This window comes from Pristiophorus japonicus, chromosome 24 (genome assembly GCF_044704955.1).
Source record: "Pristiophorus japonicus isolate sPriJap1 chromosome 24, sPriJap1.hap1, whole genome shotgun sequence".
Taxonomy (NCBI): Eukaryota; Metazoa; Chordata; class Chondrichthyes; family Pristiophoridae; genus Pristiophorus; species Pristiophorus japonicus.
In genome coordinates, this window is record NC_092000.1 from 8,708,552 (window position 1) to 8,733,181 (window position 24,630).

Here is a 24,630-nt window from a genome sequence, read left to right on the forward strand (position 1 = left end):
GGTCAAAGATGTAGGTTTTAACAGCAACTTGTATTTATATAACACCTTCAATGTAGAGAAAGGTCCCAAGGCGCTTCACAAGAATATCATGAGAAAAAGAATGACACCAAGTCATAGGAGGAGAAATTAGGGCAGGTGACCAATAGCTTGGTCAAAGAGGTAGGTTTTAACGAGGGTTTTGAAGGAGGAGGGGTTGAGAGGTTTAGGCAGGGAGTTCCAGAGCTTGGGGCCTATACAACAGAAGGCATGGCTGCCAATGGTTGAGCGATTATAATTAGGCATGCTCAAGAGGGCAGAATTTGAGAAGCACAGATGTCTTGGGGGAGGAGGGGGGGGGGGAATTACAGAGATAGGGAAGGAGGCCATGGAGGGATTTGAAAACAAGGTTTGAGAATTTTGAAATTGAGGCGTTGCTTAATCAGAAGCCAATGTTAATCAGCGAGCACAGGGGGTGATGGGTGAGCAGGACTCGGTGCGAGTTAGGACACGGAGCAGCGAGCACAGGGGGTGATGGGTGAGCGGGACTTGGTGCGAGTCAGGACACGGGGCAGTCGAGCTTTGGATCTCCTCTAGTTTACATAGGGTAGAATGTGGGAGGCCAGCCTGGAATGTGTTGGAATGGTCCAGTCTAGAGGTAACAAAGGCATTGGTGAGGGCTTCAGCAGTAGATGAGCTGAGGCAGGGGCAGAGACGAGCAATGTTACGGAAGTGGAAATAAGGAGGGTCTTAGAGGAGTTCAGAGAAGTTTGGGGAGGGAATTCCAGAGCTTAGGGACTGGACGGGTGAAAGCATGGCCACCAATGGTGGGACAAGATGTGCAAGAGGCAGCAGGTGGAGGAATGTAGATAGCAGAGCTGAGAACATGGTCTCCCCTTCCACATGACCCTTGGCACTCAGCAGACCTGCTACTCCATAAATTTGTCCCCAGTCTGGCCGGCTGTCCAATATGTGAGAACCCCGCTCACTTAGTTACTTCAGACAAAGAGCGAGAGAGCGCGAGAGAGACACAAAGGGGCAAGAGCGAGAGAGAGAGCGCGAGAGAGACACAAAGGGGCAAGAGCGAGAGAGAGAGCGCGAGAGAGACACAAAGGGGCAAGAGCGAGAGAGAGAGCGCGAGAGAGACACAAAGGGGCAAGAGCGAGAGAGAGAGCGCGAGAGAGACAGGGGTGTGGAAGAGCGCGAGAGAGAGGGGGGAAGAGCGCGAGAGACAGGGGTGTGGAAGAGCGCGAGAGACAGAGGTGTGGAAGAGCGCGAGAGACAGAGGGGGGAAGAGCGCGAGAGACAGAGGGGGGAAGAGCGCGAGAGACAGAGGGGGGAAGAGCGCGAGAGACAGAGGGGGGAAGAGCGCGAGAGACAGAGGGGGGAAGAGCGCGAGAGACAGAGGGGGGAAGAGCGCGAGAGACAGAGGGGGGAAGAGCGCGAGAGACAGAGGGGGGAAGAGCGCGAGAGACAGAGGGGGGAAGAGCGCGAGAGACAGAGGGGGGAAGAGCGCGAGAGACAGAGGGGGGAAGAGCGCGAGAGACAGAGGGGGGAAGAGCGCGAGAGACAGAGGGGGGAAGAGCGCGAGAGACAGAGGGGGGGGGAAGAGCGCGAGAGACAGAGGGGGGGGAAGAGCGCGAGAGACAGAGGGGGGGGAAGAGCGAGAGAGACAGAGGGGGGGGAAGAGCGAGAGAGACAGAGGGGGGGGAAGAGCGAGAGAGACAGAGGGGGGGGAAGAGCGAGAGAGACAGAGGGGGGGGGAAGAGCGAGAGAGACAGAGGGGGGGGAAGAGCGAGAGAGACAGAGGGGGGGGAAGAGCGAGAGAGACAGAGGGGGGAAAGAGCGAGAGAGACAGAGGGGGGAAGAGCGAGAGAGACAGAGGGGGGGGAAGAGCGAGAGAGACAGAGGGGGGAAGAGCGAGAGAGACAGAGGGGGGAAGAGCGAGAGAGACAGAGGGGGGAAGAGCGAGAGAGACAGAGGGGGGAAGAGCGAGAGAGACAGAGGGGGGAAGAGCGAGAGAGACAGAGGGGGGAAGAGCGAGAGAGAGACAGAGGGGGGAAGAGCGAGAGAGACAGAGGGGGGGAAGAGCGAGAGAGACAGAGGGGGGGAAGAGCGAGAGAGACAGAGGGGGGAAGAGCGAGAGAGACAGAGGGGGGAAGAGCGAGAGAGACAGAGGGGGGAAGAGCGAGAGAGACAGAGGGGGGAAGAGCGAGAGAGACAGAGGGGGGAAGAGCGAGAGAGACAGAGGGGGGAAGAGCGAGAGAGACAGAGGGGGGAAGAGCGAGAGAGACAGAGGGGGGAAGAGCGAGAGAGACAGAGGGGGGAAGAGCGAGAGAGACAGAGGGGGGAAGAGCGAGAGAGACAGAGGGGGGAAGAGCGAGAGAGACAGAGGGGGGAAGAGCGAGAGAGACAGAGGGGGGAAGAGCGAGAGAGACAGAGGGGGGAAGAGCGAGAGAGACAGAGGGGGGAAGAGCGAGAGAGACAGAGGGGGGAAGAGCGAGAGAGACAGAGGGGGGAAGAGCGAGAGAGACAGAGGGGGGAAGAGCGAGAGAGACAGAGGGGGGAAGAGCGAGAGAGACAGAGGGGGGAAGAGCGAGAGAGACAGAGGGGGGAAGAGCGAGAGAGACAGAGGGGGGAAGAGCGAGAGAGACAGAGGGGGGAAGAGCGAGAGAGACAGAGGGGGGAAGAGCGAGAGAGACAGAGGGGGGAAGAGCGAGAGAGACAGAGGGGGGAAGAGCGAGAGAGACAGAGGGGGGAAGAGCGAGAGAGACAGAGGGGGGAAGAGCGAGAGAGACAGAGGGGGGAAGAGCGAGAGAGACAGAGGGGGGAAGAGCGAGAGAGACAGAGGGGGGAAGAGCGAGAGAGACAGAGGGGGGAAGAGCGAGAGAGACAGAGGGGGGAAGAGCGAGAGAGACAGAGGGGGGAAGAGCGAGAGAGACAGAGGGGGGAAGAGCGAGAGAGACAGAGGGGGGAAGAGCGAGAGAGACAGAGGGGGGAAGAGCGAGAGAGACAGAGGGGGGAAGAGCGAGAGAGACAGAGGGGGGAAGAGCGAGAGAGACAGAGGGGGGAAGAGCGAGAGAGACAGAGGGGGGAAGAGCGAGAGAGACAGAGGGGGGAAGAGCGAGAGAGACAGAGGGGGGAAGAGCGAGAGAGACAGAGGGGGGAAGAGCGAGAGAGACAGAGGGGGGAAGAGCGAGAGAGACAGAGGGGGGAAGAGCGAGAGAGACAGAGGGGGGAAGAGCGAGAGAGACAGAGGGGGGAAGAGCGAGAGAGACAGAGGGGGGAAGAGCGAGAGAGACAGAGGGGGGAAGAGCGAGAGAGACAGAGGGGGGAAGAGCGAGAGAGACAGAGGGGGGAAGAGCGAGAGAGACAGAGGGGGGAAGAGCGAGAGAGACAGAGGGGGGAAGAGCGAGAGAGACAGAGGGGGGAAGAGCGAGAGAGACAGAGGGGGGAAGAGCGAGAGAGACAGAGGGGGGAAGAGCGAGAGAGACAGAGGGGGGAAGAGCGAGAGAGACAGAGGGGGGAAGAGCGAGAGAGACAGAGGGGGGAAGAGCGAGAGAGACAGAGGGGGGAAGAGCGAGAGAGACAGAGGGGGGAAGAGCGAGAGAGACAGAGGGGGGAAGAGCGAGAGAGACAGAGGGGGGAAGAGCGAGAGAGACAGAGGGGGGAAGAGCGAGAGAGACAGAGGGGGGAAGAGCGAGAGAGACAGAGGGGGGAAGAGCGAGAGAGACAGAGGGGGGAAGAGCGAGAGAGACAGAGGGGGGAAGAGCGAGAGAGACAGAGGGGGGAAGAGCGAGAGAGACAGAGGGGGGAAGAGCGAGAGAGACAGAGGGGGGAAGAGCGAGAGAGACAGAGGGGGGAAGAGCGAGAGAGACAGAGGGGGGAAGAGCGAGAGAGACAGAGGGGGGAAGAGCGAGAGAGACAGAGGGGGGAAGAGCGAGAGAGACAGAGGGGGGAAGAGCGAGAGAGACAGAGGGGGGAAGAGCGAGAGAGACAGAGGGGGGAAGAGCGAGAGAGACAGAGGGGGGAAGAGCGAGAGAGACAGAGGGGGGAAGAGCGAGAGAGACAGAGGGGGGAAGAGCGAGAGAGACAGGGGGGGGAAGAGCGAGAGAGACAGGGGGGGGAAGAGCGAGAGAGACAGGGGGGGGAAGAGCGAGAGAGACAGGGGGGGGAAGAGCGAGAGAGACAGGGGGGGGAAGAGCGAGAGAGACAGGGGGGGGAAGAGCGAGAGAGACAGAGGGGGGAAGAGCGAGAGAGACAGAGGGGGGAAGAGCGAGAGAGACAGAGGGGGGAAGAGCGAGAGAGACAGAGGGGGGAAGAGCGAGAGAGACAGAGGGGGGAAGAGCGAGAGAGACAGAGGGGGGAAGAGCGAGAGAGACAGAGGGGGGAAGAGCGAGAGAGACAGAGGGGGGAAGAGCGAGAGAGACAGAGGGGGGAAGAGCGAGAGAGACAGAGGGGGGAAGAGCGAGAGAGACAGGGGGGGGAAGAGCGAGAGAGACAGGGGGGGGAAGAGCGAGAGAGACAGGGGGGGGGAAGAGCGAGAGAGACAAGGGGGGGAAGAGCGAGAGAGACAGGGGGGGGAAGAGCGAGAGAGACAGGGGGGGGAAGAGCGAGAGAGACAGGGGGGGAAGAGCGAGAGAGACAGAGGGGGGAAGAGCGAGAGAGACAGAGGGGGGAAGAGCGAGAGAGACAGAGGGGGGAAGAGCGAGAGAGACAGAGATACTTGAAGCTCGAACTGAGCAGCCAGAACCAAATAAAAGGATGTAAAGAAAGAAGTGCATTGCAGGTCAACAACACAGTGGGGGGGGGGGGGGGGGCGCTGCATCATGAGCCATCAAGGCGAACTTAAGTGGTTTGCAAACATCACTTCCATCCGAGAACTTTCAAGGTTCCATATGCAAATCCAACTATTGAAATATAAAAGGCAGCACAGTTGAAAGATGTGGAAAGGTTAATGGACAAAACATAACTGAACACAGCACATAAATCACACTGAAGTGGTAGTGTACATAGAATGTACAGCACAGAAACAGCCCATTCGGCCCAATGGCTCCATGCAGTGTTTATGCTCCACACCAGCCTCCTCCCACCCCTCTTCATCTCACCCCATCAGCACATCCTTCTATTCCTTTCGCCCTCATGTGTTTATCTAGCTTCCCCTTAAATGCATCTATGCTATTTGCCTCAACCATTCCCCATGGTCGCGAGCGCAGCACAACTCTTGCGTGGAGAAGAATGGGATGAAACCCGGCCAGGCTCTGGACGGGCGATCGACTCCGGCAGATGACCATGATGGAAATGAAACTGTGCCCCGCTAACTCAGTGCTGCACCCCCCATAGCTCGCCTGCCACTTCTAGAAATGAATCAACAATGCGCACGCACTTCAATGGGACTGAAAATGGCTGGAGTGACTGCAGCCTCTGCTGTCGGGAAAGTTCCACAAGATATGATTATGTCGCAACGCTCCGCACAGTCTGAAGCTTAGTTACAACTCATCATTATCAAGGCAGATAAGGCCACAGATCTGCCACTCACAATGGAACTGCTCATCAATCAACGATCAATTATCTTTTGTGCAAACTGTCTTTAATTAGAGCAGCTCATTACTTCAGCAGCTTCAAAACTTTGTATAAACAGATCAGTCACCCAGCGCAAGCAGCTCCAATGGACATCCACTCCCGAAATATGGACTTATCTCCTCTTTACAATGTCAACCGTGGCTCAGTGGGTAGCATCCTCATCTCGGAGTCAGAAGGTTGTGGGTTCAAGTCCCACTCCAGGAACTTGAGCACGAAACTCAAAGCTGACACTCCCCCAGTGCAGTGCTGAGGGAGCACCGCACTGTCGGAGGTGCCGTCTTTCAGATGAGACGTTAAGTCGAGGCCCCATCTGCTCTCCCAGGTGGACGTAAAAGCTTCGAAGAGCAGGGGAGGTATCCCCGGTGTCCTGGGGCCAATATTTAACCTTCACAAAAACAGATTATCTGGTCGTCATCACATTGCTGCTTGTGGGAGCTTGCTGTGCCCAAATTGGCTGCCGCGTTTCCCACATTACAACAGTGACAGCGCTCCCTCAGCACTACACTGGGAGTGTCAGCCTAGATTTATGATCTCAAGTCTCTGGATTGTGACTCGAACACACAATCTTCTGACTCAAATGTGAGTGTGCTGCCCATTGAGCCCCGGCTGACACTCCGGTGTAAAACTGGGGCTGCAATTCCACCGCCTGTTATAGGAACTGCCTATAGGTGCTCCTTTCCATTGGAATCAACGGGATGAAAACCGTGCAGTTTTTAAGAACGGGAGGATGATCCATCTCGCAGGTTTTGCACCGGACTAAGTTGAAACTCTTAACACCCGGCCTCGAGACAGCTTCAAAGCCACACTGGCCCTTTTCCTTTCTCCAAGTGAGGCTCCAAGTGATACAGCAGCAACAACAGAGTCTTGGATCCAGTGACACACAGCAGAGTTTTATTTTCTGTTAAAATTAAAACCAAGTTAAAGCAACAGTGAATCATTTAAAAAACAAACTTATTTATATGGAGGAAATAAATACACAGCAGGTGTCTCACAATTCTGGGACTCCAAAAAGAATATAATTGTAACTGGTTCCAAATTCTAAAACAATTATGTACAATGGGCTGAGTTAGAAACTATAGAAAACTATGCCATTGATTATTGCTTTTACATTATCTCTACAAGTCTGGGTTGGCTGTTACACAGTAAATTGTACCATGAGGACATCATAGCTCCATTTGGGTATAAGACGCAGGGTATAGCAATGCCACTGTGCTGTCTGAGATTGCCAGCCAGAGACGAGGTTATCTAGGTCAACAGGTAACCATCGAGATGTATTGCTGGAAAAGGCACTCGTGTTGACGTTTAGCGAGAACAGGATCTGGCTCCATGGTGATGTTGCTCCCCTCCCCCAAGAAGGTCAAACATGCTACCCCACAGTCACTACCTAACTTCACACAAGGAAAGTCACTTGGAAAGTTCCCAAGGAACCGTAGCCCAACAACATTCAGTGTTAGAGAGCGAGAGCGCGTGCCAGAGGGCGAGAGGGGGCGCGCGCCAGAGAGAGAGAGAGAGAGAGAACGAGAGGACGCGCGAGAGAGCATGCGAGGTGATGGAGGATGGGCCCGGGAAGAAAAACCAAAATAAAAAATAAAATTGATTTGAACAATTCTTCAAGAATCCCATAATTTGAGCACTGGGAATGTAAATTTAAAAGCATAAATGCTTTTTTCTTAAATATAAATTCTACACAAGGCTGTTAGAAAATCATTACATAAATATTTATACCCACATACAATTTTCTTATAAACATAAATTTTTATACAAGTTATCATTCCCTCACCACACTTGCCAGATGCAAGCACTCAAAACCCTCGCTAAAACAGGAAACGCAAATCAGAAGTTCGCCATAGTACTGCACTGAAGTCACTGCAGAAAGGAAAATATGTTACAAGATGGGTCATCTTTGAACAAGGCGCTGGAGGATCAGGAGTAAAACCGAGTTAGCGCCACTTCCGAAGTGTGCTTGCATTCTGTACGCAAGTACCTGAGGGATTGTAAGGAAAGGGACCTCTCCTCTGCGTTTGGAATTCAGTGAATAAATTTCCGCCCTCTCTCCAGCGATGATAATTATTTAGGAAGTTGGACTTTTAAAGCTCCTTTCCCCATCCCCCACACCCCTCCAACAAAAAAGGATAACATGTCACATCAATAGAAATAAACGTTATTAGATGCAGGTAAAATATCACCAAAAGTGGCCCAATGTGTTCTGGATTGCTTTCTCCAATACTTGCTGCACGATAGCTACAAATTAAGTGCAGGCCCGCACAGCGCGATGTTGTGTTCCAGTTCAGGCTCTCCACAGTTTCGGCTGGAGATTGACGAGATGCGACCCGTGGTTCTTCCGAACCGGTCAAAGAGCTTTGTAACCTTCACGGGCGAAGAAGAGGCTACGTAGATGTTATTCTTCACCACAAGGCGCGCACACCTCCACCCCGGTCGGTTGACTGTATGACACAAAGTGGAGCGACCTGCAGTTAAAAAACATCTACGACATTCTGGAAAAAGGACAGCAGCAGCAGAGAGGTCCCTATGAAAACCTAAAAGGAAAACTGCATCGAACAGCAAATTAAGTTTATCTGCCACATCACCGAGTCAAAACTCTGCTTTCCACTTACACCAACAGTTTGGTCATAAAGCTTGAGAGAGAGAATACTCCAATGTACTGCGTTATATAAAGATATATCTTATATGTATTACATATGTACAGATCAATCAGTCACATTTATTTGCTTTCTAACAGTTATATAACTGGAATTGCAACAGGAATCCAGCATTGACTAAGATGTTTAGAATTCCTGCACCAGTTCCTTCTCCCAATGTCGAGGTGCAGACCCAAGTCGGCCTCATTTCCTTGGTAACTGCCAATCCTAAGCGGTCAGGTTTCATACCGAGGAATCCCGCATTTGTTCTCTCCCGTTGCTCGTCTTCTTCACTTTGGTCACGCCTTCCAGCAAACCCGATTCAGTCAGTCTAGTAAAAAAAGCACATCGATAAGTCGCTGATGCCACCGTATGATCTGTCTGTTCTGCCAGAGTCACGTCACTACACAGACCTTGGCTCAGTCTGCAGCTCACACTGCTATATACAAAAAACTGTCATATTAAAGAAAAACTTGCATTTATATAGCAACCACCAGACGTCTCAGCCAATGACGTACTTTTGGAGTGTAGTCACTGTTGTAATGTGGGAAATGCGGCAACCAATTTGCGCACAGCAAGCTCCCACACATAGCAATGTGATAATGACCAGATAATCTGTTTTTGTTATGTTGATTGAGGGATAAATATTGGCCCCAGGACACCGGGGAGAACTCCCCTGCTCTTCTTCGAAATAGTGCCATGGGATCTTTTACATCCACCTGAGGGGGCAGACGGGGCAGCACTCCCTCAGTACTGCCCCTCCGACAGTACGGCGCTCCCTCAGTACGGCACCTCCGACAGTGTAGCGCTCCCTCAGTACTGCTCAAGTCCCTGGAATGGGTCTTGAATCACAACCTTCTGACTCAGAGGCGAGAGTGCTGCCCACTGAGCCACAGATTAGGACTTTTATGCCACATTTTTTTGTCAAAGCAGTACAAATATACCAATATGGAACTGTTAAGACACAAAGTAACTCCAGCAGATGATCCAGGCCGCACTTTCAGATGTGACGTTAAACCGAGGCCCCGCCTGCTCTCAGGTGAAGGTAAACGATCCCATGGCACTATTTCAAAGAAGAGTCGGGGAGTTATCCCCGGTGTCCTTCCCAACACCAGGATGAGGATTGAGTTGTTGGCGTCACCCCTTACCTCCTCGGTGTTGCCGGGGATCAAGAAGCCATCTGCCCCCGTGGCTGGCACCGTTCACCACAATGGGGACTGGCACCCCCTGAGCGGTCAAGGATTTGGGAGATATTTGTTGTGGCACGCTACGAGCTGGGTACACTGCTGCGTACTCAGTTGTGTTGGCTAGCTCCAGACTAGCTCAGAGACAGATCCAGAGTGCCAGCCCTGTTGGGACAGATGGTGTTGCTGCCGGCACTTGCCAAGACTGGCACATTGAGCGTGGTTGGTGTGATAACCGCAAGGTGGCATATATGTTTGCTGACATTTCTCTCCAGGACAGAGCTTGGGTGCATTTTGAGCGGAGGTTTCTCCTCTTGGACTATACGTGCCCCTTAAAACCAATCACAAATTAACAAGAACACTTTCGTCACCATTTTAGAAAGGCTTTCCCTGAATGTACAACTTTGGAATTTACCTGGATTGATATTTCTAAGAAACTAAAGGATACACCACTTTTAAATACTGCCGCATACAAATTAAATTACAATCGATAGCTCCCTGCATGAATAAAGTTCATAAACAAAATGAATTAAACTGACCTATAGTTACTCATACATTTCTGCCTCTGCAGTAACGTGCCATCCTGGGCACATGTGTGTGAATCATATAGAACAGGAGGCCATTCGGCCCATCGTGCCTGTGCCGGCTCTGTGAAAGAGCAATCCGATTAGTTCCACTCCCCCGTGCTCTTTCCCCACAGGCCTGCAAATGTTTCATTTTCAAGTATTTACCCAATTCCCATTTGAAAGTTACTGTTGAATCTGCTTCCAGCGGCCTTTCAGTCAGCACATTCCAGACCTTGGGGCTTTCTTAAAATGTAATTAGGATTCACCATTTATCTAAAGAAATGTTAAAATGTGGGACAAGTGCTGGAGGGAAAGAGGAGAACACAGTACGAGTCGAGGGCTATTGGAGCTTAAAGCTGGTTACATTTTGATGAGCGACAGGAAACCAACCAGCTTATAAATTTATCATGGTGTGCATTCGTGTAAAATATGTTGGGGAAGTCCAGAACCAGGGGTCACAGTCTAAGGATAAGGGGTAAGCCATTTATGACCGAGATGAGGAGAAACTTCTTCACTCAGAGAATTGTGAACCTGTGGAATTCCCTACCACAGAAAGTTGTTGAGGCCAGTTCATTAGATATATTCAAAAGGGAGTGAGATGTGGCCCTTACGGTTAAAGGGGTCAAGGGGTATGGAGAGAAAGCAGGAATGGGGTACTGAAGTTGCATGATCAGCCATGATCATATTGAATGGTGGTGCAGGCAAGAAGGCCCGCATGGCCTGCTCCTGCACCTTTTTTCTATGTTTCTATACATAGTGTATTTTTTCTCATTTATTGTGGAGTGACCAGCTGTTGTTACTGATGTAGACAACAATTTCTGAGTGAGCAGATACTTACACTTCATCCATCGTGACTTCCTCATCGTCCTGTGAGAGCTGGAGGTAGGGGTTGTTGGAGGCTGGTCGAAACTTGTATCCAGTCAGCACAAAGAACACCAACGTTGACACCTCCACCAGAAACTAAGAGAAATTAAAATTGGAAACCACTCAAAATTACAGGGCCGAAGAATAGGGACGAGAGTCTCCAGTGGTTTTACCAGTGCAATTCGCCAGAAACCGGCCAGCGCAGCGTAAGAGAGGGAGGAATCTCAAGCACAAGTTACGTCGCGTGTGAATCGGTTTCAAAAACCCTGTGCTGGAAGCAGGCTCCGCCGACAATTACCCCGCCCACAAAACAAGCCCCACCCCTTAGATCAAAATAACAAGTATGGTTAATCGCTCCTTTTTCTTATATACACAAATCACTAAAAGTTGCGACACAGGTTAAGGCCATAAAAATAAGCAAACCAAGCACTAGGGTTTATTTCCAGAGGGATAGAATTGAAAAGTAGGGAAGTTATACTAAACCTGTATCGAACCTTGGTTAAATCACACTTGGAGCACTGCGTACAGTTCTGATCGCTGTATTATAAAAAGGATATGGGGGCACTGGAGAGGGTGCAGAGAAGATTTACAAGGATGATACCAGAAATGCAAGGGTATACATATTAGGAAAGGATGAACAGGCTGGGTCTCTTTTCTCTTGAAAAAAGGCGGCTGTGGGGTGACCCAACAGGTCTTTAAAATTGTGAAAGGTTTTGATGGAGTGGAAACAGAGAGAGTGTTTCCACTTGTGGGGAAGAGCATAACTCGAGGCTATCAATATAAGATCGTCACCCAGAAATCCAATGGGGAATTCAGGAGAAACTTCTTCACCCGCTGCCACAGGGAGGGGTTGAGGCGAATAGTATCGATGTATTTAAGGGGAGGCTGGACAAGCATATGGGGGAGAAGGGAATCGAGGGTGATAGTGTTAGATGAGGAAAGACGGGAGGAGGCTCGAGTGGAGCATAAATGCCGGCCTGGACTGGTTGGGCTGAATGGCCTGTCGTACATCCGATGTAATCATCATCGATTCCCCCATTCCTCCTGGGATGTTTCTCTGTGTTAAGGGGCACTATACAAGTGCACGTTGCTGTTAACCAGCTTTTCTCTCGGGCATAGAGTTAACAAAATAACAGTAATCCTCAAAGCTGATCCCCTTTATACTTGGAGCCGGTCTTGGTGTTTACCTTAGCAAGAAAATCAGGCAAAAAAACAAGCGCATGGAAGCCATGATGGAAGTTCCTTGGACACAAATTGATAATCAAAAAAGTGTAAAAAAATTGACAAGTCAAAACCTTAGTTTAAACCAGTGATTTCCATATAGTTGCACTATTTTAGAGCCCAATACCGACAACTGCTGTTCCAGTTTTGTCATGGATACATTGCCATTGCATTAACCTCGCTTACAACGCTCGACACCAAAATCCCAACCTCCAGTCACTTGGGGAGATAAACTGCCCCTCATATCGTTCCTCCACCTCTGCCATACTTCACCATTCCATCGTTGCACTTCCCCCACCCCTGAGTACAAATAACCAACAACCCACAAATCACTGCTGATCTCAACCAGGAGACAAGTAGATCTTACTTACATTATACATCCACTGCCATTGAAATGGGACAGTGAATTTAAGAAGAATAGCGATGATCCTGGTGAAATATATGTAGCAAACAATCTTTGAAAAGAAAAACAATTATTAGAAACAAAAAAATAACTTAGAATTCACATACTACCCTGGTCCATCTGTGCACCCCCCAAACGCTCAGCATAAAAACACAAGAAATAAGAGCAGGAGTAGGCCATACGATCCCTCGAGCCTGCTCCGCCATTCAATAAGATTATGGCTGATCACCTCAACTGCACTCTCTCATCCAAACCCCTCGATTCCCTTAGTGTCCAAAAATCTATTGATCTCAGCCTTGAATATACTCCAAGACTGAGCCTCCATAGTCCTCTGGGGCAGAGAATTCCAAAGATTAACCACCCTCAGTGAAGACATTTCTCCTCATCTCAATCCTAAATGACTGACCCCTTATCCCGAGACTGTGACCCCTGGGTCTCGACTCTCCAGCCAGGGGGAAAACATCCTCCCTGCAGCTACCCTGTCAATCCCCCTCAGTGATTTCTTCGAAACTCCGTCGATAGCCATAAAAGCAGGAAAATGACTTGTCCCTTAAGTCTAACCAACAACTTCCCACCGTTTACCTTTGATGATTCCTCATCTATGGATGTTCCCAGCCTCACCAACCCCTGCAAATTCTAAATGGCAGTGCCACGCCCATGCACTGCCAAACCCGCCTCCAAAAGGCTGAATGAACTCTCCGATGCCAAACAGTTCTTTCACTCTTGACCTATATCTGTTCATCTGAGACTTAAATACTGCTCCTATATCTGAGAATGGTCACCTTGCACTGCTGGATACGATGCATAAAACCACACTCGCCCCACGTAGCACATATACCCAGCATCCTACACGTTAACAGCACATGTACCCAGCATCGCACACGTTAACAGCACATATATCCAGCATCCCACACGTTAACAGCGCATATACCCAGCATCCTACACGTTAACAGCACATGTATCCAGCATCCCACACGTTAACAGCACATATACCCAGCATCCCACACGTTAACAGCACATATACCCAGCATCCCACACGTTAACAGCACATATACCCAGCATCCCACACGTTAACAGCACATATACCCAGCATCCCACACGTTAACACAGTACATGTACCTACCATGACATAAAAATGCCTGAAGAGTTTCAACTTAGCCAGATTCATTGCAGCTGCAGATAAAAATCAGGAGGGAAAGTAAATTAATAATGAAAATCCAGACTTCATTGCACCAGTTCTATGATTTTCGCAGCTATACAGCAAAATACTCCTCATATTTCCCATTGGGGTTCAGTAGATTGATTCCCGAGATGAAATGGGTTGTCTTTGAGTGCTGTTGAGGGGGGATGACTCATCAGGGGAGGGGAGCAGCAGCCAAGTTCATGACACCGTGGCTGGCTCTGTTGCACAGGAGGGCAGGAAAAAGAGTGTGAGAGCGATAGTGATAGGGGATTCAATGGTGAGGGGAATAGATAGGCGTTTCTGCGGCCGCAACCGAGACTCCAGGATGGTATGTTGCCTCCCTGGTGCAAGGGTCAAGGATGTCTCGGAGCGGGTGCAGGACATTCTAAAAAGAGAGCGAGAACAGCCAGTTGTCGTGGTGCACATTGGTACCAACGACATAGGTAAAAAAAAAAAGGGATGAGGTCCTACCAAACAAATTTAAGGAGCTAGGAGCTAAATTAAAAAGTAGGACCTCAAAAGTAGTAATCTCGGGATTGCTACCAGTGCCACGTGTTAGTCAGAGTAGGAATCGCAGGATAGCGCAGATGAATACGTGGCTTGAGCAGTGGTGCAGCAGGGAGGGATTCAAATTTCTGGGGCATTGGAACCGGTTCTGGGGGAGGTGGGACCAGTACAAACCGGACGGTCTGCACCTGGGCAGGACCGGAACCAATGTCCTAGGGGAGTGTTTGCTAGTGCTGTTGGGGAGGAACAGCACTAGCAAAAACTAATATGGCAGGGGGATGGGAACCAATGCAGGGAGACAGAGGGAAACAAAAAGGAGGCAAAAGCAAAATACAGAAAGGAGATGAGGAAAAGTGGAGGGCAGAGAAACTCAAGGCAAAGAACAAAAAGGGCCACTGTACAGCAAAATTCTAAAAGGACAAAGGGTGTTAAAAAAACAAGCCTGAAGGCTTTGCGTCTTAATGCAAGGAGTATCCACAATAAGGTGGATGAATTAACTGTGCAAATAGATGTTAACAAATATGATGTGATTGGGATTACGGAGACGTGGCTCCAGAATGATCAGGGCTGGGAACTCAACATCCAGGGGTATTCAACATTCAGGAAGGATAGAATAAAAGGAAAAGGAGGTGGGGTAGCATTGCTGGTTAAAGAGGAGATTAATGCAATAGTTAGGAAAGAAATTAGCTTGGATGATGTGGAATCTATATGGGTAGAGCTGCAGAACACCAAAGGGCAAAAAACATTAGTGGGAGTTGTGTACAGACCTCCAAACAGTAGTAGTGATGTTGGGGAGGGCATCAAACATGAAATTAGGGGTGCATGCAATAAAGGTGCAGCAGTTATAATGGGTGACTTTAGTATGCACATAGATTGGGTTAACCAAACTGGAAGCAATACGGTGGAGGAGGATTTCCTGGAGTGCATAAGGGATGGTTTTCTAGACCAATATGTCTAGGAACCAACGAGGGGGGAGGCCATCTTAGACTGGGTGTTGTGTAATGAGAGAGGATTAATTAGCAATCTCATTGTGCGAGGCCCCTTGGGGAAGAGTGACCATAATATGGTGGAATTCTGCATTAGGATGGAGAATGAAACAGTAAATTCAGAGACCATGGTCCAGAACTTAAAGAAGGGTAACTTTGAAGGTATGAGGCGTGAATTGGCTAGGATAGATTGGCGAATGATACTGAAGGGGTTGACTGTGGATGGGCAATGGCAGACATTTAGAGACCGCATGGATGAACTACAACAATTGTACATTCCTGTCTGGCGTAAAAATAAAAAAGGGAAGGTGGCTCAACCGTGGCTATCTAGGGAAATCAGGGATAGTATTAAAGCCAAGGAAGTGGCATACAAATTGGCCAGAAATAGCAGCGAACCCAGGGACTGGGAGAAATTTAGAACTCAGCAGAGGAGGACAAAGGGTTTGATTAGGGCAGGGAAAATGGAGTACGAGAAGAAGCTTGCAGGGAACATTAAGGCGGATTGCAAAAGTTTCTATAGATATGTAAAGAGAAAAAGGTTAGTAAAGACAAACGTAGGTCCCCTGCAGTCAGAATCAGGGGAAGTCATAACGGGAAACAAAGAAATGGCAGACCAATTGAACAAGTACTTTGGTTCGGTATTCACTAAGGAGGACACAAACAACCTTCCGGATATAAAAGGGGTCAGAGGGTCTAGTAAGGAGGAGGAACTGAGGGAAATTTTTATTAGTCGGGAAATTGTGTTGGGGAAATTGATGGGATTGAAGACCGATAAATCCCCAGGGCCTGATGGACTGCATCCCAGAGTACTTAAGGAGGTGGCCTTGGAAATAGTGGATGCATTGACAGTCATTTTCCAACATTCCATTGACTCTGGATCAGTTCCTATCGAGTGGAGGGTAGCCAATGTAACCCCACTTTTTAAAAAAGGAGGGAGAGAGAAAACATGGAATTATAGACCGGTCAGCCTGACCTCAATAGTGGGTAAAATGATGGAATCAATTATTAAGGATGTCGTAGCAGCGCATTTGGAAAGAGGTGACATGATAGGTCCAAGTCAGCATGGATTTGTGAAAGGGATATCATGCTTGACAAATCTTCTGGAATTTTTTGAGGATGTTTCCAGTAAAGTGGACAAGGGAGAACCAGTTGATGTGGTATATTTGGACTTTTAGAAGGCTTTCGACAAGGTCCCACACAAGAGATTAATGTGCAAAGTTAAAGCACATGGGATTGGGGGTAGTGTGCTGACGTGGATTGAGAACTGGTTGTCAGACAGGAAGCAAAGAGTAGGAGTCAATGGGTACTTTTCAGAATGGCAGGTAGTGACTAGTGGGGTATCGCAAGGTTCTGTTTATATTACATAGAAACATAGAAACATAGAAAATAGGTGGAGTAGGCCATTCGGCCCTTCGAGCCTGCACCGCCATTCAATAAGATCATGGCTGATCATTCCCTCAGTACCCATTTCCTGCTTTCTCTCCATGGTCCTTGATCCCCTGAGCCGTAAGAACATAATAAGAACATAAGAATTAGGAACAGGAGTAGGCCATCTAGCCCCTCGAGCCTGCTCCGCCATTTAACAAGATCATGGCTGATTTGTACATTAATGATTTAGACGAGGGGATTAAATGTAGTATCTCCAAATTTGCGGATGACACTAAGTTGGGTGGCAGTGTGAGCTGCGAGGAGGATGCTATGAGGCTGCAGAGTGACTTGGATAGGTTAGGTGAATGGGCAAATGCATGGCAGATGAAGTATAATGTGGATAAATGTGAGGTTATCCACTTTGGTGGTAAAAACAGAGAGACAGACTATTATCTGAATGGTGACAGATTAGGAAAAGGGGAGGTGCAACGAGACCTGGCTGTCATGGTACATCAGTCATTGAAGGTTGGCATGCAGGTACAGCAGGCGGTTAAGAAAGCAAATGGCATGTTGGCCTTCATAGCGAGGGGATTTGAGTACAGGGGCAGGGAGGTGTTGCTACAGTTGTACAGGGGCCTTGGTGAGGCCACACCTGGAGTATTGTGTACAGTTTTGGTCTCCTAACTTGAGGAAGGACATTCTTGCTATTGAGGGAGTGCAGCGAAGATTCACCAGACTGATTCCCGGGATGGTGGGACTGACCTATCAAGAAAGACTGGATCAACTGGGCTTGTATTCACTGGAGTTCAGAAGAATGAGGGGACCTCAGAAACGTTTAAAATTCTGATGGGTTCAGACAGGTTAGATGCAGGAAGAATGTTCCCAATGTTGGGGAAGTCCAGAACCAGGGCTCACAGTCTAAGGATAAGGGGTAAGCCATTTAGGACCGAGATGAGGAGAAACTTCTTCACCCAGAGAGTGGTGAACCTGTGGAATTCTCTGCCACAGAAAGTAGTTGAGGCCAATTCACTAAATATATTCAAAAGGGAGTTAGATGAAGTCCTTACTACTAGGGGGATCAAGGGGTATGGTGAGAAAGCAGGAAGGGGGTACTGAAGTTGCATGTTCAGCCATGAACTCATTGAATGGCGGTGCAGGCTAGAAGGGCTGATTGGCCTACTCCTGCACCTATTTTCTATGTTTCTATGTCTTAAGAAGAAAGGTTGAGCAGGTCGGGCCTGTACTCATTCGAGCTTAGAAGACTGAGAGGTGATCTTATTGAAATGTATAAGGTTCTGAGGGGGCTCGACAGGGTCGATGCAGAGAGGCTGTTTCCCCTCGTGGGGGAATCTAGAACTAGGGAGCATAGTCTCAGAATAAGGGGTTGCCTATTTAAAACGGAGATGAGGAGGAATTTCTTCTCAGAGGGTTGTAAATCTTTGGAATTCTCTGCCCCAGAGAGCTGTGGAGGCTGGGTCATTGAATATATTTAAGGCGGAGATAGACAGATTTTTGAACTACAGGGGAGTCAAGGGTTATGGGGAGCGGGCGGGGAAGTGGAGTTGAGACCATGATCGGATCAGCCATGATCTTATTAAGTGGCGGAACAGGCTCGACTCCTGCTCCTATTTCTTATGTTCTTCTGCCAACTGGTTTTCCTCCAAGGATAAAGGCTCAGAGGGCAGTGCATGCCCGTGACTGGCAAGCTCCTCCAAGTGACTGTGCACAATGCGTATTGGTCCAATATTCAACTACAGGAGAATCACAAACGATCCCAAGATCATTATACGCACGCTTCAAACAAGTAATAAGAAATAGCGATCACAAGCAGCAACACTGGCTGATTTTCTCCCCCTTCCTACTGCAGGGACGACGAGACCAATTGGAGCATAACATTATTTATTTTATGGAAGACGTAGAAAATCGTTGGAGGGCTTGACAGGGTAGATGTTTCCTCTGGCTGGACTAGGGGGTCACAGTCTCAGGATAAGGGGTCGGCAATTTACGACTGCGAGGAGGAATTTCTTCACTCAAAGGGTGGTGAATCTTTGGAATTCTTCAGTCCAAAGGACTGTGGATGCTTAATCGTGAGTATATTCAAAATTGAGATCGATAGATTTTTGGACGCAAAGGGAATCAGGGGATCTGGCAGGAAAGGAGTTGAGGGAGAAGATCATAGAATGGCGGAGCAGGCTCGAGGGGCCGAATGGCCGACTCCTGCTCCTATTTCTTATCTTCTTACGACCAGTCTCTGAATAGCAACCGTCCTTGGTCAATATACAGAGAGATTAGACCATCTCTGATCTGTGGCTCAATTGGCCCCACTCACACCTCCCGAAGTGGATTCAAGTCCCATTCCAGAGACTTGAGCACAAAACTCCACTGCAGTGCTGAGGGAGCACTGTACTGTCAGAAGTGCCATCTTTGGGATGAGACGTTAAACCGAGGCCACTTCTCTCAAGTGGATGGAAAAGATCCCATGGAACTATTTCGAAGAGCAGGGGATGTTATCCCCAGTGACCTGGGCCAATATTTATGCATAAATCAACATCAATAACAACATTATCTGGTCATTATCAGATTACAGTTTATGGGAGCTTGCTGTGGGCAAATCAGAGGTCGCATTTCAGACATTACAACGACTACACTTCAAAACTACTTCATTGGTTGTAAAGCGCTTTGAGATGTCCTGAGGTCATGAAAGGCGCTTTAGAAAAACAAGTATTTCTTTTCACGGTGGGGGGCGGGGGAGGTGTCCCAATGACTATGAATTGTGAACATCAGAATCTTCAGTGAGTAACTGAGCCATATAGCATCAATCTGTGAGCTGGCTGATCTCGGCCAGGGCTGCAGTAGGTCCCAGGGCTCCTGGGTAAGGGAGAGAAGGACGAGGGTTCTCTTCGTGCAATCGGCAATGTCTGCTGGGAGCGTACGCCTGTGGCCACCTGGTAAGCACAGGTCCCGGCCTTAGCTGCGATTCCTCCTGCGGTTCAATAGTCTGCTGGGGGCTCACCACTCATGACGGCCACTTGGACCAAAGCACAGGAGAGTGACTGCTGCCTGCGGAACCAGGCCCAAGAAAGGGGCCAAAACTATAGATGTACAGGCGCTCCACCATCGGCCCCAAGCTCTAAACCCTCCCTAAACCGCTCCGCTTCTCTCTCTAAGACTTTAAGATGCTCCTTAAAACCTACCCCTTCAATCAAGCTTTTGGTCATCTGTCCTGATATCGCCTTATCATCATCATCATCATCATCATCATAGGCAGTCCCTCGGAATCAAGGAAGACTTGCTTCCACTCTTAAAATCCTTAGGTGGTTGAACAGTCCAATACGAGAACCACAGTCCCCGTCACAGGTGGGACAGATAGCAGTTGAGGGAAGGGGTGAGTGGGATGGTTTGCCGAACGCTCCTTCCGCTGCCTGCGCTTGATTTCTGCATGCTCTTGGTGATGAGACTCGAGGTGCTCAGCGCCCGCCAGATGCACTTCCTCCACTTAGGGCGGTCTTGGGCCAGGGACTCCCAGGTGTCAGTGGGGATGTTGCACTTTACATAAGAACATAAGCAATAGCAGGAGTAGGCCATACGACTCCTCGAGCCTGCTCTGCCATTCAATAAGATCAAGGCTGATCCGATCATGGACTCAGCTCCACTTCCCCGCCCACTCCCCATATCTTTTAAGAAACTGTCCATCTCTGTCTTAAATGTATTCAATGTCCCAGCTTCCACAGCTCTGAGGCAGCGAATTCCACAGATTTACAACCCTCAGAAGAAATTTCTCCTCATCTCTGTTTTAAATGGGTGGCCCCTTATTCTAAGATCGTGCCCTCTAGTTCTAGTCTCCCCCATCAGTGGAAACATCCTCTCTGCATCCACCTTGTCAAGCCCCCTCATAATCTTATACGTTTCGATAAGATCACCTCTCATTCTTCTGAACTCCAATGAGTAGAGGCCCAACCGACTCAACCTTTCCTCATAAGTCAACCCCCTCATCCCCAGAATCAACCGAGTGAACCTTCTCTGAACTGCCTCCAAAGCAAGTATATCCTTTTGTAAATATGGAAACCAAAACTGCACGCAGTATTCCAGGTGTGGCCTCACCAATACCTTATATAGTTGTAGCAAGACTTCCCTGCTTTTATACTCCATTCCCTTTGCAATAAATGCCAAGATACCATTGGCTTTCCTGATCACTTGCTGTACCTGCATACTATCCTTGTGTTTCATGCACAAGTACCCCCAGGTCCCGCTGTACTGCGGCACTTTGCAATCTTTCTCCATTTAAATAATAACTTGCTCTTTGATTTTATTTCTGCCAAAGTTCATGACATCACACTTTCCGACATTATACTTTATCAGGGAGGCTTCGAAGGTGTCCTTGTAACGTTTCCTGCCAACCTTTGGCTCGCTTGCCATGAAGGAGTTCTGAGTATTGCGCTTACTTTGGGAATCTCGTGTCTGGCATGCAGCTCAGTGTTGATTATGCACTTGTTCGGCGCCTTGGGACATTTTAAATGCGCCGTATAAATATAAAGTGTTGCTGTTGGCAGTAACGTCGGATCACCTACACGTCATTGGTACCAGCTTGCTGAAGAGACCCAATATGAATGGAGTTACTCACGCACCAAGAATGACCTGCTATTGCCTTCCATTTAACTGTCAGATATGGTCAAGCTTACCTTTGCCGTCGGTGCTTGAGGCTTCCTGCAAGTGTCTGATTGACCTGGAAAATATGAGAACAGAAATGCAGTTTATTAAAAGAATTAAGGTAGTTGTTGTTATATATGTAAACCTGTAAATACTTTGTTTAACCACCAGAGAACTTATCCCCTGGAGTCCCAAGGGATCCCACAATCCCTTGGGAGCACTGGTACTTAAGAAGGGCTCTCAGGCTGGAGAGGCACTCTGGAGACCTGTAATAAAAGACTACGGTCACACTTTACTTTGAGCTCACAGTATCTGGTCAGACTCTTTATTCATACACCACAACTGGTGATGAGATACAAATGACGAACCCCAACGATGCAGAGAACAGTGGGCATCCTGCAGAAATTTTCGGAGGGAGATAATTGGGAAACCTTCATGGAGTGACTCAGCCAATACTTCGTGGCCAATGAGCTGGAAGGAGAAACGAACGCTGCCAAACGAAGGGCGATTCTCTTCACTGCTTGCTCCAGCGAAACCCACAGAGAAATCATATGATGATTTGTGCACATTAGTCCGGGAGCATCTTAACCCGAAGAAAAGCGTTGTGATGGCGAGGTACCGGTTCTACACGTGATCTGAAGGCCAGGAAGTGGCGAGCTACGCCGCTGAGCTAAGACGCCTTGCAGCACATTGCGAATTTGAAGGACATTTGGAGCACATGCTCAGAGACTTCTTTGTACTTGGCATTGGCCATGAAGTAATACTTCACAAACTTTTGACTGTAGAGATCCCAACCTTGAGTAAAGCCATAGCGATAGTACAGGCATTCATTGCCACCAGTGACAATACCAAGCAAATCTCTCAACACACGAGCGCTGCTCCAAGTACTGTGAACAAAGTAATGTTTTCAAATCGAAATGTACAGGGCAGGACTTGCATGCCTGCAGCTGCACGTCCGCAGATGTCTCAGAGTCCACCATCAAGGGTGATGAATGCTAGGGCATTAACACCTTGTTGGCACTGCGGGGGTGATCATCGTTTCCATTCATGCTGCTTCAAAGGATAAGTTTGCAAGGGCTGTGGAACAATGGGACACCTCCAACATATGTGCAGGCGAGCTGCAAACCCTGCTAATCTTGCAAACCACCATGTTGCAGAGGAGGACAGATCCACAGCGGATCATGAGGAGGCAGAGGTATATGGGGTGCATACATTTACCACAAAGTGTCCCCAGATAATGCTGAAGGTTGAATTAAATGGACTCCCGGTGTCAATGGAGCTGGATAAGGGCGTGAGCCAGTCCATTATGAGCAAAAAGACTTTTGATAAATTGTGGTGCAGCAAGGCCTCAAGGCCAGTCCTGACTCCCATTCGCACTAAACTGAGAACTGACACAAAGGAACTGTTTACAGTAGCACTGCCGATCACGGGAAAGGTCTCCTACGATGGAGCAGTACACAAGTTACCACTCTGGGTGGCACTGGCCGATGACCCCACGTTGCTCGGCAGGAGATGGCTGTGGAAGATACGCTGGAACTGGGACGACATCCGAGCGCTCTCGCCCGTCGACGACACTTCGTGTGCCCAGGTCCTAAATAAGTTCCCCTCGCTGTTCGAACCATGCATCAGGAAATTCCAAGGAGCAAAAGTGCAGATCCACCTAATTCCGGGGCCGCGACCCATCCATCACAAGGCGAGAGCAGTACCGTACATGATGAGAGAGAGGGTGGAGATCGAGCTGGGCCGGCTGCAACAAGAGGGCATAATTTCGCCGATCGAATTCAACGAGTAGGTCAGTCCAATTATTCTAGTCCTCAAGGGAGACGGCACCATCAGAATCTGTGGTGGTTACAAAGTAATGATCAATCGTTTCTCCCTGCAGGATCAATACGCACTACCAAAGGCAGACGACCTTTTTGTGATGCTGGCAGGAGGAAAGACGTTCACAAAGCTGAACTTGACCTCGGCCTACATGATGCAGGAGCTGGAGGAATCATCCAAGGGCCTCACCTGCATCAACATGCACAAAGGTCTCTTCATTTACAACAGATGCTCATTTGGGATTCGATCAGCCGCGGCGATATTCCAGAGAAACATGTAAAGCTTACTGAAGTTGGTCCCGCGCACCGTGGTCTTCCAGGACGACATCTTGGTTTCAGGTCGGGGCACAGTCGAGCATCTGCAGAACCTGGAGGAGGTTTCTTATTCGGCTTAATCGCGTGGGGCTCAGGTTAAAACGCTCAAAGTGCGTTTTCCTGGCGCCTGAAGTGGAGTTCCTGGGGAGAAGAATCGCGGCAGAAGGCATCAGGCCCACCGATTCGAAGACGGAGGCAATCGAGAACGCACCGAGGCCACAGAATTTGACGGAGCTGCGGTCATTCCTAGGCCTCCTGAACTACTTCGGTAACTTCTTACCAGGTCTCAGCACACTTAGAACCACTGCACGCTTTACTGCATAAAGGAGACGAATGGGTATGGGGTAAAAGCCAAGAAAATGCCTTTGTAAAAGCTAGAAAACTGTTATGCTCAAACAAATTGCTTGTGTTGTATGATCCATGTAAGCGTTTGGTACTATCATGTGATGCGTCATCATATGGTGTCGGGTGTGTATTTGCAACAAGCTAATGAATCTGGGAAATTGCAACCGGTTGCTTATGCATCCAGAAGTCTGTCTAAGGCTGAGAGGGCCTTCAGCATGATTGAAAAAGAAGCATTAGCATGTTTATAGGGCAAAGAAAATGCATCAATATCTGTTTGGTCTCAAATTTGAATTGGAAACTGACCATAAGCTCCTGATATCCCTCTTTTCTGAAAGGGGATAAATACGAATGCATCGGCCTGCATCCAGAGATGGCCGCTCACGTTGTCCGCATACAACTACGCCATCCGCCACAGGTCAGGCACAGAAAACTGTGCCGATGCTCAGTGGGCTGCCATTGCCCACCACGAGTGTGGAAATGGCACAGCCCGCAGATTTAGTTATGGTAATGGAAGCATTCGAGAGTGAGCAATCACCTGTTACCGCCCGACAGATTAGAAACTTGACGAGCCAAGACCCCTTACTGTCCTTACTGTGCTCCACGGGAATTGGTCTAGTGTCCCGATAGAGATGCAGGAAGAAATAAAGCTGTACCAGCGGCGCAAAGATGAAACGTCCATGCAGGCAGACTGCCTCCTGTGGGGTAATCGGGTAGTGGTGCCAAAAAAGGGCAGGGACACTTTCATTAGTGACCTCCACAGCACCCACCCAGGCATCATAATGATAAAAGCGATAGCCAGATCCCACGAGTGGTGGCCCGGTACCGACTCTGACTTATGCACAAATGTAACACATGTTCAAAGTTAAGGAATACACCCAGGGAGGCGCCACTAAGTTTATGGTCTTGGCCCTTCAAACCGTGGTCAAGGGTCCATGTCGACTATGCAGGCCCATTCTTGGGAAAAATGTTCTTTGTGGTTGTAGATGCGTACTCCAAATGGATTGAATGTGAAATAATGTCGGC

The 24,630-nt window shown here is 49.3% G+C and overlaps 1 protein-coding gene across 2 annotated transcripts in view; it reads right to left on the reverse strand.

Moving 5' to 3' along the window:
• Positions 1-6,430: 6,430 nt before the first annotated feature.
• LOC139237914 (protein GPR108) overlaps positions 6,431-24,630 on the reverse strand; it is a 59,851-nt gene continuing 41,651 nt past the window's right edge. For both annotated transcript variants that reach the window (XM_070867206.1, XM_070867205.1), the window contains exons 14-18: positions 21,160-21,203; positions 13,560-13,609; positions 12,405-12,488; positions 10,787-10,908; positions 6,431-8,529 (exon numbers count right to left, since the gene is read on the reverse strand). In XM_070867206.1, the coding sequence (XP_070723307.1) occupies positions 8,442-8,529; positions 10,787-10,908; positions 12,405-12,488; positions 13,560-13,609; positions 21,160-21,203 (388 nt within the window). In that variant the 3' untranslated portion in view covers positions 6,431-8,441. The remainder of the gene's footprint in view (positions 8,530-10,786; positions 10,909-12,404; positions 12,489-13,559; positions 13,610-21,159; positions 21,204-24,630) is intronic.